The 21,162-nt window shown below is 41.4% G+C and overlaps 1 protein-coding gene across 3 annotated transcripts in view; it reads right to left on the reverse strand.

The window, feature by feature from the left end:
• Nucleotides 1-16,351, reverse strand: part of OSGIN2 (oxidative stress induced growth inhibitor family member 2) — a 29,418-nt gene extending 13,067 nt beyond the window's left edge. The window contains exons 1-2 of one of the 3 annotated variants that reach the window (XM_061439424.1): nt 16,212-16,351; nt 5,329-5,483 (exon numbers count right to left, since the gene is read on the reverse strand). In XM_061439424.1, coding sequence (XP_061295408.1) covers nt 5,329-5,483; nt 16,212-16,255 — 199 coding nt within the window. In that variant the 5' untranslated portion in view covers nt 16,256-16,351. Of the gene's footprint in view, nt 1-5,328; nt 5,484-9,330; nt 9,619-15,966; nt 16,134-16,211 lie in introns of those variants that run through there. The other 2 variants (XM_061439426.1, XM_061439425.1) reach the window with 2 other exon arrangements.
• Nucleotides 16,352-21,162: the final 4,811 nt, after the last annotated feature.

Consider the following 21,162-nt stretch of genomic DNA (forward strand, 5'->3'; position numbering starts at 1 on the left):
ACCTGAATGGCCTAAATGGTTTTCCCTACGTTCTTCAAATTAAGTCTGAATTTTGCAATAAGGAGTATATGATCTGAACCACAGTCAACTCCCAGTCTTGTTTTTGCTGACGGTATAGAGCTTCTTGGAGAAGGCAATGGCACCCCACTCCAGTACTCTTGCCTGGAAAATCCCATGGGCAGAGGAGCCTGGTGGGCTGCAGTCCATGGGGTTGCGAAGAGTCCGACACGACTGAGCGACTTCACTTTCACGTTTCACTTTCATGCACTGGAGAAGGAAATGGCAACCCACTCCAGTGTTCTTGCCTGGAGAATCCCAGGGATGGGGGAGCCTGGTGGGCTGCCATCTATGGGGTCGCACAGAGTCGGACACGACTGAAGTGACATAACAGCATAGAGCTTCTCCATCTTCAGCTACAAAGAATATAATCAATCTGATTTTGGTATTGACCTTCTGGTGATGTACTCATCTCCTGTGTTGTTGGACGTGAGACCTAATATAGAACACTAAATTATAAAACTTTCGGAAGATGACATAGGAGAAAATTTAGGTGACCTTGGTTTTGGTAATGAGTTTTTAGATGTTTAAGACCAAAAGCAAGATCTATGAAAGAAAAAACTGATATGCAGTACTTCATTAAAGTTTAAAATTTCTGCTCTGCCAAGTCACTGAGACAATGAAAAGACAGGCCACAGACTGGGAGAAAATATTTATAAAGCATATATGTGATAAAGCATTTGTCTTCCAACAACATAAGAGACAACTATACACGTGGACATCACCAGAGTCAGTATCGAAATCAGACTGATTATACTCTTTGCAGCCAAAGATGGAGAAGCTCTATACAGTCAGCAAAAACTGTGGAGCTGACTATGGCTCAGATCCTGAACTCCTTATTGCCAAATTCAGACTTAAATTGAAGAAAGTAGGGAAAACCACTAGGCCATTCAGTTCAGTTCAGTTCAGTCGCTCGGTCGTGTCCGACTCTTTGCGACCCCATGAATCACAGCACGCCAGGCCTCCCTATCCATCACCAACTCCTGGAGTTCACTCAAACTCACATCCATCGAGTCAGTGATGACATCCAGGCATCTCATCCTCTGTCGTCCCCTTCTCCTGCCCCCAGTCCCTCCCAGCATCAGAGTCTTTTCCAGTGAGTCAGCTCTTCGCATGAGGTGGCCAAAGTACTGGAGTTTCAGCTTTAGGATCAGTCCTTCCAAAGAACAGGTATGACCTAAATCAAATCCCTTATGATTATACAGTGGAAATGACAAATAGATTTAATGGATTAAATTTGATAGACAGAGTGCCTGAAGAACTATGGAGAGAGGTTTATAATGTTGTATAGGAGGTGTTGAGCAAACCATCCCCAAGAAAGAGAGATGCAAAAAGGCAAAACAGTTGTCTGAGGAGGCCTTACACACAGCTGAGAAACAAAGAGAACCAAAAGGCAAGGGAGAAAAGGGAAGATATACCCATCTGAAAGCAGAGTTCCAAAGAACAGCAAGGAGAGATAAGAAAGCCTTCCTCAGTGATCAGTGCCAAGAAATAGAGGGAAACAATAGAATGTGAAAGACTAGAGATCTCTTCAAAAAAATGAGATACCAAGGGAACATTTCATGTAAAGATGGGGACAAAAAAAGACAGAAATGGTACAGACCTAACAGAAGTAGAAGATAGTAAGAGGTAGGAAGAATACACAGAAGAACTGTACAAAAAAGATCTTCACGACCCAGATAACCACAATGGTGTGATCACTCACCTAGAGCCAGACATCCTGGAATGGGAAGACAAGTGGGCTTTAGGAAGCATTACTACAAACAAAGCTAGTGGAGGTGATAGAATTCCAGCTGAGCTACTTCAAATCCTAAAAGATGATGCTGTTGAAGTGCTGCACTCAATATGCCAGCAAATTTGGAAAACTCAGCAGTGGCCACAGGATTGGAAAAGGTCAGTTTCATTCCAATCCCAAAGAAGAGGAATGCCAGATAATGTTCAAATTACCACAAAATTGTACTCATTTCACATGCTAGCAAGGTAATGCTCAAAATTCTTTAAGCTAGGCTTAAACAGTACGTGAATGGAGAACTTCTGATATACAAGCTGGATTTAGAAAAGGCAGAGGAAAGAGATCAAACTGCCAACACCCACTGGATCATAAAAAAGCAAGGAAATTCCAGAAAAAAACACCTACTTCTTTTCTTGATTATACTAAAGCCTCTGACTGTGTGGATCACAACAAACTGTTGAAAATCCTTAAAGAAATGGGAATACCAGATCACCTAATCTGCCTCCTGTGAAACCTGTTTGTAGGTGAAGAAGCAATAGTCAGAACCAGACATGGAGAAAAGGACTGCTTCCAAATTGGGAAAGGAGTACATCAAGGCTGTCTATTGTCATGCTGCTTATTTAACTTACATAGAGAATACATCATGCGAAAACACCAGGCAGGATGAAGTTCAAGTGGCAATCGATACTGCTGGGAGAAATTATTAATAACCTCAGATATACAGATGACACCACTAATGGCAGAAAGCGAAGAGGAACTAAAGAGCCTCCTGATGAAGGTGAAAGAGGAGAGTAAAAACCTGGCTTAAAACTCAACATTCAAAAAACTAAGATCATGGCATCTGGTCCCATCACTTCATGGCAAAGAGACTGGGGGATAAAATGGAAACAGTTATGGATTTATTTTCTTGGGCTCCAAAATCACTGTGGAAGTTGACTGCGGTCATGAAATGAAAAGATGGCTGCTCCTTGAAAGAAAAGCTATGACCAACATAGAGAGCATATTAAAAAGCAAAGACATCATTTTGCCAACAAAGGTCTATATAGTCATAGTCATGGTTTTTCCAGTAGTCATGTATGGATGTGAGGGTTGGACCATATAGAAGGCTGAATGCCAAAGAATTGATGCTTTCAAACTGTGGTGTTGGAAAAGACTCTAGAGAGTCCCTTGGACTGCAAGGAGATCAAACCAGTCAATCCTAAAGGAAATCTACCCTGAATATTCATTGAAAGGACTGATCCTGAAGCTGAAGCTCCAATAATTTTGGCCACCTAATGCAAAGAATTGACTCATCTGAAAAGACCCTGATGCTGGGAAAGATTGAAGGCGAGAAGGAGAAGGGAACGACAGAGGATGAGATAGTTGGATGGCATCACTGACTCGATGGACCTGAGTTTGAGTAAACTCCAGGAGTTGGTGATGGACAGGGAGGCCTGGCGTGCTGTGGTCCATGGGGTCGCAGAGAGTCAGACACAACTGAACAAGTGAACTGAACTGAGTATCTGAGACAAAAAACCAAAAAGAAGTAACACGCGAAAGACTACACAAAAAGAATACAAACAAGCACTTCACAGAGAAATACACACACAAGCAGAATGCACCTCAAGTCCCAAAGACTTTCCATTCTTAACACCAAGAACCTGAGTATGTTATGTTACAAAGAAAAAGGACTTTGTAAATGTGATTAAAGTAAGGACCATGAGCTGGGGTAGAGTACCCTGGATTATCCAAGTGTGCCCAAACTAATCACACAAGTCCTTAGAAACAGTGACCCTTTCCCACCTGTGTTGAGGAGGAATCTAACTATGAAAGGTTAAAAGAAAAACAGCACTGCTAGCTTTGAAGATGTAGAAGTGGTTCAGGAGCCAAAGGAATACCTGTAGCCTCTAGAAACTAGAGGCTAGAAAAGCAAGGAAACATTCTATCTACCCTAGAGCCTCCAAAAGGAATGCAGCCCAGCTGATACCTTGATTTTAGTCCAGTGAGACCAGTGCTGGACTTCCATTCTATAGAACAGTCAGATAACACATTTATGTTATAAAAGCCACCAGGTTTGTGGTAATGTGTTCACAATAGAAAACCAATTACATACAGTAACTAGGACATTAGCCCATTATGGTGCTAGTGCCAGCAACAATGGCCCTATATACATAAGGTTAAGCCACTCTTTGGCTTGCTAAGGCCAAACAGGAACAAATTGTTTTGGGGGAACGTGAGGTGGGTGAGTAGGTACAGAGGACAGTTTTTCCTTTTGTAACCCTGCTATGGCCTAACCAGAAGAAGAAGACAGGCTTCCTTTACCTACTGCAAGATATCCAGAATAGAAAACCAGGTGGACATGCATGGGAAGTGGAGCACGGGGTTTGGTTTCTGGCACGGGACTGCTGCAGATGCTCTATCGGCTCCCTTACAGGAGAATCTAGTACAGAACTCCCTTCCTCCCCTCTTTCTTTCATTTATTTTGTCTCCTAGGGAGAGATGTCCAAATGCCAGTCAGAGGGCAGAAGTTTCCTCTGCATTAACTTTGAAACAGGCCATCAAAGAAACTAAGGAAGTTGTATGCCATCAAGGTTCATTACGTCCCATAACTCCTTCCTTTAGCTTGGCTTCACACCGGAGTACTTGTCCACATTAATGAGTGCCTGCAATGCAGGAGACGTGGGTTTGATTTGTGGGTCAGAAAGAGCCCCTGGAGAAGGAAATGGCAACCCACTCCAGTCTTCTTGCCTGGAGAATCCCATGGACAGAGAGGAGCCTGGTGTGCTATAGTCCATGGGGTTGCAAAGAGTTACAGATGACTGAGTGACTAAACATACAACATACATACTGGGTTTGCCAAAAATTTTGTTCAGGTTTTTTTGCCTCATCTTCTGGAAAAACCTGATTGAACTTTTTGGTGAACCTAATACATAACAGGTAATTAAATACAGGCAATAAAACAAAACCATAAAATTATATAATTCTGAAGTAATCAGGTTTTATTAATAGCTTAACTTTTAATATCTTATATACCTATCTATTGAGGTGGATGGATATATAATAGTAATAGGTGGTTAAAATATTATAAACATAACTGTAGAGTACTATAATGTTCTACTGAGTACTGACTACCAACATACACACGTTACTCAACTACTGAGTTTCCCTGTCTGTCCATACTTTACAACATCAGTGTGCTATAGGATTCTAAGGCACAATTCAATAATGTACATAGGAATCCTCTGTACAGGGTTCTAATAACACTGATTATCATCATGACCATGACACTGTCATATAAGTAACATAATTGATAGACTACTGATGTTTTAAAATAATAGAGCAATCTCAGCCCTTCAATGAAAAAATGTTTCACTCTAATACAGAATCTAATGTCAGATAAACCAATTCCTCTTTCCAAAGACTTGGTTATTGGTCATCAGGCAACCTAAGAATACTTTTCAATACAATCCTATGGATTTGTGCTACATATAACCATACATTTATAAAGGTAGTAAGGATCATAACTGTAATTTTAAGAGATAAAAGGCAATAAAACTTACCTATTACTACCACAGGCAAAGTCACTGATGAATCTTCAAGTAAAGAAGTTTCTTCAACTAATGGCATAGCTTTAACGTTTTGCCCCAAATTATCACCAAAATATTGCACTAATGAATTTAAAATCTCTCCTTCAGTTTCAGTGTCACTGTAGTTTCTTTTAAAAGAAAAACATGGAACAAAAAACAACAGATATATAGTCAATATAGCCTTTATAAAAATCTGTCTCTATTCACTTTTTATTTAGGCCACAAAATATTCAACAGTTCCATAAAAGGAGAAAAGGAAATCCTTTTTATTAATGCTTTCAAATTAGCTTAGCTACATTTCAATGTACACCACTTTCTCAGAAATCCTAAATACAGTGGTCCCTTGCTATCCAGTGGGGGTTGGTTCCAGAACCCAGCCCCCAAACACCAAAATCCATGGATCCTTAAGTCCCTTTTATAAAATGGCATATTTTTGCATATAATCTACCTCCACCCGCCCACAGAATCCAAGCTGTCTCTAGATTAACTATCACCTAATACAATATAAATGCTATGTATGCAGTTGTCTTCATGCAGGAAATTCAAATTTTGCTTTTTGAACTTTTTCTTTCTCAAATATTTCCCATCTGTAGTTGGTTGAACCCATGGATGTAGAACCTGTGGATATGGAGGGCTGACTTTAGCTGCTGTCTCTTTAATGACTTGAAGGCAAGTTTTAAATAAGAAGCTATTTTTAATGACCAAAGACACAGGACTGTATTAGGCATTTTTACAATTCTCTGACATCTCCTAGGACTGGAAAGTGTCTCCTTCACTTTTTTTTTCCTTCCTCATTAATAAAAAGTTGTGTGCATTAGAGGCAGTATATATACATATGCGTAGGCTTTCCTGGTAGCTCAGACAGTAAAGAATCTACCTTCAATGCGGGAGACCCAGGTTTGATCCCTGGGTTGGGAAAATACCCTGGAAAAGGGAATGGCAATCCACTCTAGTATCCTTGTCTGGATAATTCCATGGATAGAGGAGCCTGGCGGGCTATAGTCCAAGGGGTCACAAAGAGTTGGACATGACTGAACAACTAACACTTCCACTTTTCATGTGGAACAAGATAGCTACATACAGTATTATAAGGAAAAGTTACTGAACTTATATATTACAAATTGTGTGTTTTGGCTAAACAATAAGGTTTATACATCTTATTCTCAGAGATACTGAAAAGTGCAAAGATCTTAATGTTGATTTCCAATCTACCTTCTTTCCCAACTGCCTCCCAAGAAACTAGTTTTGGCATTCTGACACGTTCATGCAATGAATGGAGCATCCTTTGAGCACAGTTAATTTTCTGCATTATCCGAGATTACTTCAAAATAGAATTCCTGAGTTAGAAACAGGCCAATTATCTGAAAGTTAACCTGAGTACTGACTAGTGGGTGAGTGTGGTTATTGCTATTCCCCAAATGACAAACATGGGAATCGATCAGTTATTTCACAAGACTCACTGATCCTAGGGGAGGAAGACAAATGGAAAGAATTAGGCAGAGAGCAATAATTTCTCCTTCCTGCTGCTGCTGCTAAGTCACTTCAGTCATGTCCGACTCTGTGTGACCCCATAGACAGCAGCCCACCAGGCTCCCCCGTCCCTGGGATTCTCCAGGCAAGAACACTGAAGTGGGTTGCCATTTCCTTCTCCAATGCAGGAAAGTGAAAAGTAAAAGTGAAGTCGCTCAGTCGTGTCCGACTCTTAGCGACCCCATGGACTGCAGCCCACCAGGCTCCTTCGTCCATTGGATTTTCCAGACAAGAGTACTGGAGTGGGGTGCCACTGCCTTTTCCTTCCTATAACCCTCCAATTTCCCAAACTACCCTTGGAAAGGGCAGAGTTCCCCCAGGATACACTAACAGCTTTCCTTCCCCCAATAATTGGACTTCCCTATCAATACATTGGCGCATTATTGCCAGAACAGATTTCATTTAATATGGCTACTCCTCACACTGCAAGGCTGCCCCTGGAAGAAACAACTTAAGATCAATCATCCCTTTCAGATCATTTCATCTCTTATCATTGATCAGATCCAGATGTACTAGCTGTCTTGCCTTCTGCTTGACAACTTCTTGCTTGACGACTGAACTCAACATGAATGCACTATACTTGGGCTTGTCCCTCATACTTCTCCTAAATGTGTGTCAAGGACAGGTTTCTCAGCTTCCTTTGGATGCCTCTTTTTTCTTAATATATATACTTATATACTTTATTGAAGTATTCTTGACTTACAATGTTTCTGGTGCAGAGTCATTCAGTTTACATATACACATAGATTATTTTTGAGATTATTTTCTATTATAGGTTGTTACAAGATATTCACAATAGCTCCCTGTGCTATACAGTTAACCTTTGGGGCTTTTTGCATATCTATTTCTTTAAAATTAGAACTCTAGCATTCTATTCACACTACGTCAAACAAGTGGAATCAAAACATCATAAATTTTTCAGTTAGGCAAAAATTCATGTTTTTTAAAAATATATATATTACATACTATTTAAAAGATTTTCTACTATGCTTGATAAACGTTTGAGAAAGAACATTAAAAAAAAAAAAGATGGAATGGCAAAACTGGAAAACAAACTAAATGAAATCGTGGGAGAACTGAATGAAATACAAGAAGTGAAGCAAACTAGATAAAAGTAAAAAATCATCATGTAGTCCAGTAATTTTTAAACAAAGCTACTTATCAGAAACATATCTGGGGCTTTGGAGAAAAAAAGCAATATCTGGGCATTTGTATTTTTCAAAATATTCCAAGATAATTCTGATATGCATTTGGATTTTAAAAAGTGATTACAGGCTTTTCCATTAAATAGTAGGTTTGATGATATAGAATTCTATCAACTTTGTTGACGAATCATGATACAATGTTATTAAGTGAGTAACAGTTACATAATCAAAACAGTAAAAGATACTAATCAGTTTTCACAACCAATAGGGAGACAAAACATAAAAGAGTTGCAAGACAAAATGGGAACATGATTAACAATATAAAATAATTACATACAATATGAGGGATCAAAGAAAAGATATACCAATCTGAATGCAGAGTTTCAAAGAATAAAAGAGATAAGAAAGCCTTCTTAAGGGAACAATGCAAAGAAATAGAGGAAAACAATAGAATGGGCAAGACTAGAGATCTCTTCAAGAAAATTAGGGATAACAAGGGAACATTTCATGCAAAGATAGGAACAATAAAGGACAGAAATGATATGGACCTGACAGAAGCAGAAGATATTAAGAAGAGGCGGCAGGAATACACAGAAGAACTAAACTAAAAAGGTCTTAGTGACCACGACAAGCACGGTAGTGTAGTCACTCGCCTAGAGCCAGACATCCTGGAGTGGGAAGTCAACTGGGCTTTAGGAAGCATTACTACAAACAAAGCTAGTGGAGGTGATGGAAATCCTGCTGAGCTATTTAAAATCCTAAAAGATGATGCTGTTAAAGTGCTGCACTCAAAATGTCAGCAAACTTGGAAAATTCAGCAGTGGCCACAGGATTGGAAATGGTCAGTTTTCATTCCAATCGCAAAGAAGGACAATGCCAAAGAATGTTCAAACTATTGCACAATTGCACTCATTTCACGTTAGAAAGGTAATGCTGAAAATCCTTCAAGTTAGGCTTCAACAGTATGTGAACCGAGAACTTTCAGATGTACAAGCTGGATTTAGAAAAGGCAGAGGAACCAGAGATCAAATTGCCAACAACCAATGGATCATAGAAAAAGCAAGTGTATTTCAGAACATCTACTTCTGTTTCATTGTGCTAAAACCTTTGACTGTGGTCATAACAAACTGGAAAATTTTTAAAGAAATGGGAATACCAAACCACCTTACCTGCCTCCTGAGAAATCTGTATGCAGGTCAAGAAGCAACAGTTAGAACTGGACATAGGACAACAAACTAGTTTAAAATAGGGAAAGGAGTACTTCAAGGCTGTCTATTGTCATCCTGCTTATTTAACTTACATGCAGAGCACATCTTGTGAAATGCTGGGCTGGATGAATCACAAGCTGGAATGAGGAGTGCCGGGAGAAATATCAATAACTTCAAATATGCAGATGATATCACCAAAATGGCAGAATTGAAGAGGAACTTAACAGCATCTTGATGAAGGTGAAAGAGGAGAGTGAAAAAGCTGGCTTAAAACTCAACATTCAAAAAATGAAGATCAGGGCACCTGGTCTCACCATTTCATGGCAAATAGATGAGGAAAAAATGGAAACACTGACAGGATTTATTTTCGTAGGTTCCAAGATCACTGCGGACGGTGACTGCAGCCATGAAATTCAAAGACGTTTGTTACTTGGAAGAAAGGCTGTAACAAACCGAGACAGCATGTTAAAAAGCAGAAACATCATTTTGCCCACAAAGGTCTGTATAATCAAAACTGTGGTTTTTCCAGTAGTCATGTACAGATGTAAAAGTTGGACCATAAAAAAGGCTGAGCGCCAAAGAACTGATGCTTTTGAATTGTGGTGCTGGAGAAGACTTTTGAGAGTCCCCTGATCAAGGGGATCAAGCAGGAAGATCAAACCAATCAATCTAAAGGAAATGAACCCTGAATATTCATTGGATGGACTGATGCTAAAGCTGAAACTCCAATACTTTGGCCACCTGCTGTCAAGAGCTGACTCACTGGAAGACCCTGATGCTGGGCAAGATTGAGGGCAGGGGGAAAAGGAGGTGAAAAAGGATGAGATGGTTGGATGACATCATCAACTCAATGGACATGAATTTGAACAAACTCCAGGAGATAGTGAAGGACAGGTTAGTTTGGTTTGCTGAAGTCCACGGGGTTGCAAAGAGTCAGATACAACTGAGCGACTGAAATGAACTGAAATAGGGGGAACTGGGAAATACTTTTAAGACCTTTAATGAGATATAATTCACAAACATCACAAATTTCACCCTTTTATTTTTTTTGCAAAGTCATACAGCATGTGGATCGTAGTTCCCTAACAGGGTTCGAACTTATGCCCTCTGTAGTAAATGCACGTTCTTAACCAATGGACCACCAGGAAAGTCCAAAATTCACTCTCTTAAAGTGTACAATTCAGGGTTCTAAGTATAGTCACAAGGTTTTGCGATCATTACCAGTAACTCCAGAGAAATTTTACCATCCCAGAAGCAGACACTGCACTCATTAGCGCTCTGTCTTCACTCTTCCCTCCCCGCAGCCACTGGCAGCCACTAATCTACTGTCTTACCGCACGTGCCTACGCCGGAAATTTCAAATAAATGGGACCCGTCATCCATTATGTGGCCTTTGACATCTGAGTTCTTCCACTTAGCATGACCACAAGGTTCACCCATGTTTTGGATGTACTGGTACTTCATTCCTTTCTAGGCCTAAATAATATTCCGCTGTTTAGATACAACACGTTTTGTTTATTCATTCATGAGCTGATGAGTATCTGGATGATTTTCTCTTTTTAGCTATTACAAATATTCTATGAACATTTGTGTATAAACCTTTACATGAACGTATGTTATTTCTCTCAGGTATGTTCTTAGAAGTGCACGCAATGTCTGGCCCCTAGGTTTAACATCTTGAAGAATTGGCAAAGTGATTCCCAAGTGTGTACCATCTTATACTCCCACCAGTGATATGCAGGTTCCAACGTCTCCACATCCTCACCAGCAAGTGATTTTTTGTGTTTTGTATTTTAGCTACCTTAGCAGCTGTAAAGTAGCATCTCACTGCAGTTCTGATTACCATTTCTCAATGACTACTAATGTTAACCATCTTTTCATGTGCATATTGGCCATTTGTATTTCTTCTTCAGAGAGTAATTCAAATTAGTTGCCCACTGTCCAACTGGGCTGTTGTTTTTACTGCTGAGTTTTCAATACTATTTATATATCCTGGACATATGATTTGTTAATATTTTCTCCCATTTCGTGGGTTGTCTTTTCACTTTCTTTATATTGTCTTCTGAATCACAAGTTTTAATTTTTGATCAAGTCTATTTTTTTGTTGTTGCTGTACTTTTGGTGTCATATCTAAGAAAGCTCTGCCTAATCTAAAATCACAAATCTGTTCTCCTCTATGAGCTTTATAGTTTTGGTTTTTAAATTTATATCTTTCATCTATTTAATTTTTTTACATGGTATGAGGCCGCAGTCCATTTCCTTGTTCTGTTTGTGGATATTCATTCGTGGCACTATCTGTTGAAACACTGTTATTTCCATTTGTCTTGGGATCCCACAGAAGTCAATTTACCACAAGTGAAGGGAACTATTTCTGGACTCTCAGTTCTATTCTACTGATCTATGTTTACCTTTACGCGTGCATCATACTCTCTTGATTACTGTTTCTTTGTAGTAACTTGTGAAATTAGGAAGTGTGAATCCTTCAACTTTGTTCTTTTCTCAAGAATGTCTTGGCTATTCTGGGTTCCCTGCAACTCCATGTGAGCTTTAGAGTCTTTCCATCAATTTCCAGGAAGGAAAAAAAAAAAAAGGTAGCTAGGATTTTTATAGGATTACATTGAATTTGTATAGAAATTCAAGGAATATTGCCATCTGAAGAACACTAAGCTTTTCAACCCCTGAACATGGGATTCCTTATCATTTATTTAAGCCTTTCATTCTTCTCAGGGATGTTTTCTAACTTTCAGTGTACAAGTTTCACATTTCTTCTGCTAATTTCCAAATACTTCAATCTCTTTGATGCTAGTATAAACTGGATTGTTTTGTTAATTTCACTGTCAGATTGTTCACTGTTAGTATATAGAAATATAACAGATTATTGTATGTTGATCTTGGATTCTGTAATATCACTGAATTCATTTATTAGGTCTAGCAGGTTTTATGTGTATGTCTGTGTGTGGGCCTCAAGCAATTTGATACTAGCCTCTCTCAAGACTCAAGTAGAGTATGTGGATCCAAAGTCTTAACTTCTCTTAATTCTCCACTGAGTACAGGTGATTTGTTCTGATTTTCTACCATTGGTCATAAGTTTAACCTTTGTGTACCTAATCCATAATATTGGTATAAACTATTTGTAATAAACTTTCATGGTACTTGATAAATACTGGTTTAACACAGGCATGAAAAACTGAATCAAGAGATGAAATGAAAATAGGGTTCACTGAATTTACATAAAGCAGCAGTGAAACAAAGGCCTATTAGTAAGTATTCTTTGTAAAAAACTCAAAATCTAAATTATAAATTTAGTATTTCTGAACATATTTTACAGTATATGCATACCACATCACGGTCTAAGAACAGTGAAAATTTCCACTTTAGATATCCAATTTGCTGAATGTTTGTTCTGTTTAAAACAAATACTTATTTTGAGTAATAAAAATATCTACTTTTCCTTTATCCAGGGCAATAAATTAGAAAATATAATTAAATTTTAGGAAACAGTAAAGAACAGCACTTTATCCATTTGCAAAAAGTTACCCTATTGTTAGGCATCAAGTTAGACGACTATTTGAAATTTAAGATGATTTTACATGCCTTCCATGTTTTGTTTTTGAAACATTATGATCCAAAGTCTCAAAACAAATTAAAAGGATGGCACAGGTAACTTATATGCGGAGTACATCATGAGAAACGTTGGACTGGAAGAAACACAAGCTGGAATCAAGATTGCCAGGAGAAATATCAATAACTTCAGATATGTAGATGATACCACCCTTATGGCAGAAAGTGAAGAGGAACTCAAAAGCCTCTTGATGAAAATGGAAGTGGAGAGTAAAAAAGTTGGCTTAAAGCTCAACATTCAGAAAACGAAGATCATGGCATCCGGTCCCATCACTTCATGGCAAATAGATGGGGAAACAGTGGAAACAGTGTCAGACTTTATTTTTGGGGCTCCAAAATCACTGCAGATGGTGACTGCAGCCATGAAATTAAAAGACTCTTACTCCTTGGAAGGAAAGTTATGACCAACCTAGATAGCATATTCAAAAGCAAAGACATTACTTTGCCAACAAAGGTCCATCTAGTCAAGGCTATGGTTTTTCCAGTAGTCATGTATGGATGTGAAAGTTGGACTGTGAAGAAGGCTGAGTGCCAAAGAATTGATGCTTTTGAACTGTGGTGTTGGAGAAGACTCTCGAGAGTCCCTTGGACTGCAAGGAGATCCAACCAGTCCATTCTAAAGGAGATCAGCTCTGGGATTTCTTTGGAAGGAATGATGCTAAAGCTGAAACTCCAGTACTTTGTCCACCTCACGCAAAGAGTTGACTCATTGGAAAAGACTCTGATGCTGGGAGGGATTGGGGGCAGGAGGAGATGGGGACGACAGAGGATTAGATGGCTGGATGGCGTCACTGACTCGATGGACATGAGTCTGAGTGAACTCCGGGAGTTGGTAATGGACAGGGAGGCCTGGCGTGCTGGGATTCATGGGGTCGCAAAGAGTCGGACACGACTGAGCGACTGAACTGCACTGAACTGAACAAAAGACTTTTCTCACATCTAGCAATACTTTTCTAAATGATCATTCAAACTACAATGAAACGTTTTACTACCTGAGTTTAAACTTTGGAAGCATAAGCTTAGACTGTTACCAAATTGATACTACTGTAAGAAAAACTGCTAAGTGTTAGTCCCTCAGTTGTGTCCAACTCTTTGCAGCCCCACAGACTGTAGCTCACCAAGCTCCTCTGTTCAGGGAATTCTCCAGGCAAAAACACTAGAGTGGGCAGCCATTCCTTTTTCAAGGGGATCTTTCCCAACCAGGGATCGAGCCCAGCGTCTCCTGCATTGCAGGCAGAATCTTTACCATCTGAACCACTAGGGAAGCCCAAAACAATGTCCTAAAGTCACAAATGAAGCTACTCTTTATCTTCCAGAACAGTAAGTTTTCTTCCTCTGAAAGTTAGGAGACAACTTTCTCACAGTCCTTATCCTTTCAGATAAAAGACAAGATCCAAAATGTAGACATTATCACAATTGGTTTTAAAATGCATTCCTAATGAAATTGCTCCCCGCAAAAAATAATATTAGTAAATTATAAACCTTTTCCTAAGGAAATGTTTTAAATATTAAATATTTTCTGTTAAAAATTTTATATAAGAGCTGTTTATGCAATGAAAATATGGTTTATCAACCACAATTTTTATCCTTTGGCTAGCAGGCTTGTTTTCTTTTCTCTCTCAAGATCAAACTACAGCAAATACCTTGTTTTCATCTCCTCCTCCAAATTTCTGTACAAAGAGGTAAGCATATGATATCCACTACCTAGAGTTAGTTGAATGGCCATGAATCCCACACCATGTCCTTAGAATTCAACTGTATTAAAAGGTGTCAAAAAGTTTTCGGACAGTACCTTCTAAAGGGCATATTATTTTCTCAAGGGCTTCAGTCTAACAAGTTTTCACTAGGAGAACTTGTTTTCTAGAATTCTCCAAAGGGTACCTGATACTCTCAAATCACTGTCAGGTAGGTAACAAATCTGCCTAGCATTTAAAATTCAGCAGTTTATTACATAAAATAATTTCTAATATCCAGAATTTAGAGACTCCTACAAAATTCACTGAGATGGAGGGCAAATCTGGATTACTGAGCTATTACAACAGGAATTCTGAGTTTTCTCTGTGCCTAACACCCAACTTTTGCAATTTGGTGAAGCCTCTGGACCTCTTCTTTGAATATTATTATTAAACATATAATAGGATTTACAAGGAAGCTAAAAAGTAAACTTGGAATACGTCTTTATGTAGTCCTCCACTATATTAAATAACCAGTATAGTGACGCAAAATAACTAGTGTAATCTTGAAGAAATAAACAGTATTTCTAGGTATCTGCAACAACCAGTGTGGCATGAAAACATCTGTGATTTCTACTGATGACCAAGTCACAAATACTACTGTGGCTTACTGCTTATGTTCACAATTGAAGAACATAGATTTTGGTTAAAGTTGAGTGAAAATGCCTGGTACCATTCTATACATTCAAGTTCATGATCCATCTAAAGTCTATATATGCACCCCAATTAACTCGATCAGAATCTCATATTTTACAAAAGAAGTTTTGCTTATCATCATCCTAGCACATTTGCGTATATATAAAGCAAAGCATTTTATGAAAGTCTTCGTTAAGTTTAACTTGGCTTCAGGACAAGGTTAAAACTAGTTTCCAGTTGTTTTAGGTCTTTCTATAACTGAATGAGACGTTAGCCAATTGGGCTAGACCTCGTGCATTCACTTTCATTTTAAAACGTATCATCTGTATCAACCCTAAAAATGGTCCCCATAATGTAGGTCAAGAATCGTTTCACATGTTTCAAATTTCTACGATATGCCTGACTTACATGGACTAACATCTTAAAAGTCAGAAACCTATTTGTACCTAGAGCATCACATTTTAAACATTAACTCCCTGCCTCCCTTCAACCCAGTAACTTAGGTTATCAGGTTTTTTTTAACAGAAAAAAAAAAGTTTAAGATGCGGGTGTTAAATTTCTATGATATACGTGACTTAACAAGGACTAACATCTTAAAAGTCAGAAACCTATTTGTACACCTAGAGCATCACATTTTAAACGTAAGTCCCTACCTCCCTTCAACCCAGTAACCTAGGTTATCAGAATGTTTTTACAGTTAAAAAAAAAAAAATGTTTAAGATGTCGGGGCGGGGGTACCTCAGAGCCTTCACTGAAACTTCGCTCTCTCGTAAAGTCTCGGTTCGCAGAGGCTGGGGGCCGCGCCGTCACGCGCACGGCCCAGGGCGAGGAGGAGCGGACGCCGGACGGGCCCGAGGAGCCGAGGCGGGAACGCGGCCGAGCGGGGCGGCCTCGGCATCCCCCTCAGCGTCGTCCCCGAGTCCCCGCCCGCGCGGCCAGGCCGGGCGCAGCCCACCCGCCCCCGCCCCCGCCCGGGAAGTCACCTGAAATGAGCGGCCAGGGAGCAGCGGCAGCACCACACGGGCATCGGTGGCGGCGCCCCAGGCGCCCGAGCGCCACCGCCTCCCGCGGCGGGATGGCCCGGTCGGGGCGCCCGCCGGGTCGCGGGGGTCCTCGGGGCGCCCCGCGCTTCGCCGTGGTCGCGGCCGCCGGAAGCTGCGGCGCGGCGGCGGCGGCCGGGCTCTGAGGCGGCGGCGGCGGCGGCGGCCCGGGGCCCGCCTCAGGGGAGCCGCTTCCGCTCCGGGCCGCGGGTGGCCGAGGTCTCCGTGCGCCGCTGTGGGGGCGGGACGCGGGGGCGGGCGCGCGGCGACGGCGGCGGAGGCCGGCGTGCTCCTCCTCGCAGGTGCGGCGGAGGCCGAGGCCCGCGATTGGCGCAGCCGCGCCCGGGGCCGGCCGGGGGCCGGGCCTGACGACGCGCTGGGGCGGCTGGGGCTGCGCCGAGGTCCGGGCACCGCGGCCGGCCTTCTGGCGTCTGGCCGGCTGGGCCCGGGGCCAGTTACCGGGGAAGAGTGGGCGCTGCTCGCCCCGGCGGCCGGCCGGTCCGCGGGAAGCGCCGGCGGGCCTCGCGGCCTCTGCGGCCGGCGCGCCCCGGCGTCTGCAGTCAGGCCGCGCCGTCCTCTCGCCGAGGGCGCCCGGGGACACCGCGACTCCCGCTCCACGAAAACCGTTTATTTTTTTAAGCGCTTTCCTCGCGCCGGGCCCGGGGCCAGCTACCCGGAGCTGCTGCGCGCCCGCTTTCCGCTCTGGACCCGGCCTCACGGTCGCCTGGGAGAGCTTGGCGAACGGAGAGGGCCCGGGTCCCCAGCCCCCGGTTCTGGTGGGGGGCGTCGGGCGTCCCCGCCGAGGTCCCCCTTCCTTAATAAGTAAGTGGTGATGCTGCTAAAAAATATGGTTGCTCGGCCCTGCCCCAGATTCAGGGACTCGGTGTGTTTTATTTCAGTCCCTCCGAGTGATTATAATGCAGGAAATGGTTAAGAGAGGTACCGAGTAATGAGTGCCCCGTATTCGGTATTTTGAAGAAACGAACACGGGACGAAACCCGGGCAAAGTGCTTGATTGCATATACTGTTATCTGGGAGACGTCATTGGATCACTCCTTCCAAAAAGTGCTGAATATTTTTGCAGTTAAAATCTTGGATGCAGAAGCTTCTGTTTTTAAATACTTTAAGTTCTCAATTTTTGCTGAATGTCGTCATGAACAAACCCGGACTTAGCAGGTATTTTAGAGTCTGTGGCGCTTAAAAGGGAATTTTAGGACTCAGCCTCCCTCCAGGATTATATAATCTAAGATAATATTCATATATATATATATATTCATTTTACTCTGTTTATTTTTACTTTAGTGTTTCAGAAAGTTAAGCATAACTTTTCTGTTGACAGTCACATTACCCTTTTAAAGAACTAAATTTGTAAAAGCTATGCCAATCCTGAGAGTTGAAATATGAAGGTTTATGAGTACTTTTGTATACTTTTTTCTTTTCTTTATGCCTTTTGAGTTTTCTTGCAGTAGCTTCAGGTGAAATAATAAAGTGGGCATATCAAATTTTAGCCTTAATCAGGCTTGTATTTAAACCTTGGTAACTTGCTATCATGGTTTACACTTGATAAGAGCTAATGATTAAACCAGGTCACAATAATTACATAGAGGATTTTTCTTATAGCAAATAAGGCACATCAGAGTTTTTGTGTTTTTGAAATTGTAGGTGAGGTACTATTTAAATATAAAATTCTGGTTTGATGAGGTTGTGGGGCAACAGACTCAGATACTGCTGGTGAGAGTATAAATTAGTATGTGATCCCAAACTCCCGTATCTGCGGAGTAGTCTCTCAGCCTCCTTCAGCAGGTGTAGTCACACATTTAGGGTGGGACTCATCTCACACCGGCATCCATTCCAGTCAGTGGTACCTTCTGGGCTTGCTAAACCCTCCTTATTGGTATATAATATACCAGTATTTTATACATTAAGTTATGGAATCTGCCTGCCAAGCAGGAGAAGCATGTTTGATCCCTGGGTCAGGAAGAGCCCCTGGAGAAGAAAATGGCAGCCCGCTTCGGTATCCTTGCCTGGAAAAATCCCAAGGACAGAGGAGCCTAGCAAGCTATTGTCCATGGGTTTGCAAAGAGTTGGGTACAATTTAGTCACTAAACAACAACATGGGTTAGATTACAGTATAATAGTTAAAAGGACTGTGTGTATTGGAATCTTCGCTGTGCTGGCAGTGTGATCTTGGGCAAGTTCCTTAGCATATCTGGGCTTTGGTTCCGCATCTCTAAAATGAGATAATACTTAGTTCATTGGTTGTAAGAACTAAATTCACAAATACTTATAAGGCACTTCCCATAGGGCCTGGCATGTGTTAATCACTGAAGAAATGTTCTTTTTCATTATTATAAAAAATACTTTCACATTTTCTAAAATCAAAATTCCAGGACGTATTTGCCCTAATGTGATGTATCTGGAAATAAGGCCTGTAAAGAGGTAATTGAGGTTAAATGAGGTCATGAGTGTGGAACCCTAATCCGGATGGGTTTGTACCTTAGAAGAAGAGGAACTCTTGTTCTGCCAGAGGAGGACACAGGAGAGGGGGGCAAGCCAGCAAGAGAGCTCTCAGCAGGAACCGAATCAGTAGGCTTCTTGATCTCAGACCTTTGGCCTCCAGAACTGCCAGAAAATAAATGTTGTTTCAGCCACCCACAGTATGGCATTTTGTTACAGAGATAGTATGTTTGACATGTTTGTTTTGACTGACAAAGATAGTATGTTTTTACATTTTCTAGAAGCAAACAAAAAAATTGAATAGAAATTATTCAAAATAAACTGTTGCATTTCATATACTAGGTAAACCTGCCCGTTGTTGTTCAGTCACTAAGTTGTGTCCGACTCTTTGCAACCCCATGGACTGCAGGACACAAATCTTCCCTGTCCTTCACTATCTCTCAGAGTTTGCCAAGACTCATGTCCATTGAGTCGGTGATGCCATCCAACCATCTCATCCTGTCACCCTCTTCTCCTCCTGCCTTCAGTATGTCCAAGCATCAGGGTCTTTTCCAGTGAGTCAGCTCTTCGCATCAGGTGGCCAAAATATTGGAGCTTCAGCTTCAACATCAGTCCTTCCAATGAATATTCAGGCTTTATTTCTTTTAGGATTGACTGGTTTGATCTTCCTGCAATCCAGGGGACTCTCAAGAGTCTTCTCCAGCAACACAATTCAAAAGTATCAATTCCTTAGCACTTAGCCTTCCTTATGGTCCAGCTTTCACATCCATACACGACGAGTAGAAAGACCATAGCTTTGACTATACAGCCCTTTGTTGTCACAGTGATGTCTCTGCTTTTTAATACGCTGTCTAGGCTTGTCATAGCTTTCCTGTCAATGGATCATATCATATGCTTGGTAGTGTAACACTCAGAGGGGTCTAGAACATATTCTACACAGTTCCCCCCTTTACAGAAACTCTGGGAAGTTCAGATGCCTTTCAGATGTCTTTATCCTTAAGCCCAGTGATACTTTTTAGTCCAGAGAATACCTCTGTTTAACTGTCAGTTTGGATTCTCATCAACTCCATTCTCTACCTGGGCTTCCCTTGTGGCTCAGCTGGTAAAGAATCTGCCTGCAATATGGGAGACCTGGCTTCAACCCCTGGGTTGGGAAGATCCCCTGGAGAAGGGAAAGGCTACCCCCTCCAGTATTCTGGCCTGGAGAATTCCATGGACTATACAGAGTCAGACACAACTGATCGACTTTCACCATTTTCTATCTAGATGGCAGTTTAAAAAAAAAAAAAAAACACTTCCCTGAATACACAGAAAATTGGGGACTTACTGATACTGAGGACTTAGGATGGTGTTTGTTCCTGCAGTTTGAACTCAGGGGATTAGAAAATTCTATACCAAGAAGGCTGCTTGCTAAAAATACAATTTATATTTGTGATTATTGTAGCAGTCACATTCAGTTATAGAGAATAGAACTCATGAAATTCATTCTACCTCTTAATCTCTGTTAAGAATGAGAAGACTTTTTACAGGATATTGCAGAATCATAGGAAAGCTGAAGACACATAGGTAGAATTATGAGAAAAGTACCCAAAATCACATTGTAAGAGCAGTTCACTGTTAAGGAGACAGGATTTCCCCCTCTACCCTTCTTGTATCCTTGGGGCTGTTGTTGGTAAGTTGTGTCTGACTCTTTAACAACACCATAGAGTAACCCGCCAGGCTGCTCTGTCCATAGGATTTCCCAGGCAAAAATACTGGAGTGGGTTGCCATTTCCTTCTCCAGAGGATCTTCCTGACACAAGGATGGAACCTGTATTGGCAGGCAGGTTCTTCACCACTGTGCCACCTGGGAAGTCCTCCTTCCACTTAGTTAAAGGCTTATCCAACAGTACTGAACAGTAGTCAGAGACAAAATATGTCAGAAAAGATAATTCATACAGAATTAACTGAGGTTTACAACATCAGAAGTTTTTAGAATAAACAGAAAAAAATGATTGAATGAAACATAAAAAGTTCAGAGCTAAAGGGAGATGTGAATCTGCAAATGCTTAAGATTACTGAGCCACTAGGGAAGCCCCATACCGAGGTTTCAGTTCAGTTCAGTTCGGTCGCTCAGTCGTGTCCAACACTTTCAGATCAGATCAGTCCTTCAGCCGTGTCTGACTCTTTGCGACCCCATGAATTGCAGCACGCCAGGCCTCCCTGTCCATCACCAACTCCCAGAGTTCACTCAGACTCGTGTCCATCGAGTCAGTGACGCCATCCAGCCATCTCATCCTCTGTTGTCCCCTTCTCCTCCTGCCCCCAATCCCTCCCAGCATCAGAGTCTTTTCCAATGAGTCTACTCTTCACATGAGGTGGCCAAAGTACTGGAGTTTCAGCTTTAGCATCATTCCTTCCAAAGAAATCCCAGAGCTGATCTCCTTTAGAATGGACT

This window comes from Bos javanicus, chromosome 14, assembly GCF_032452875.1.
Source record: "Bos javanicus breed banteng chromosome 14, ARS-OSU_banteng_1.0, whole genome shotgun sequence".
Classification (NCBI taxonomy): domain Eukaryota; kingdom Metazoa; phylum Chordata; class Mammalia; order Artiodactyla; family Bovidae; genus Bos; species Bos javanicus.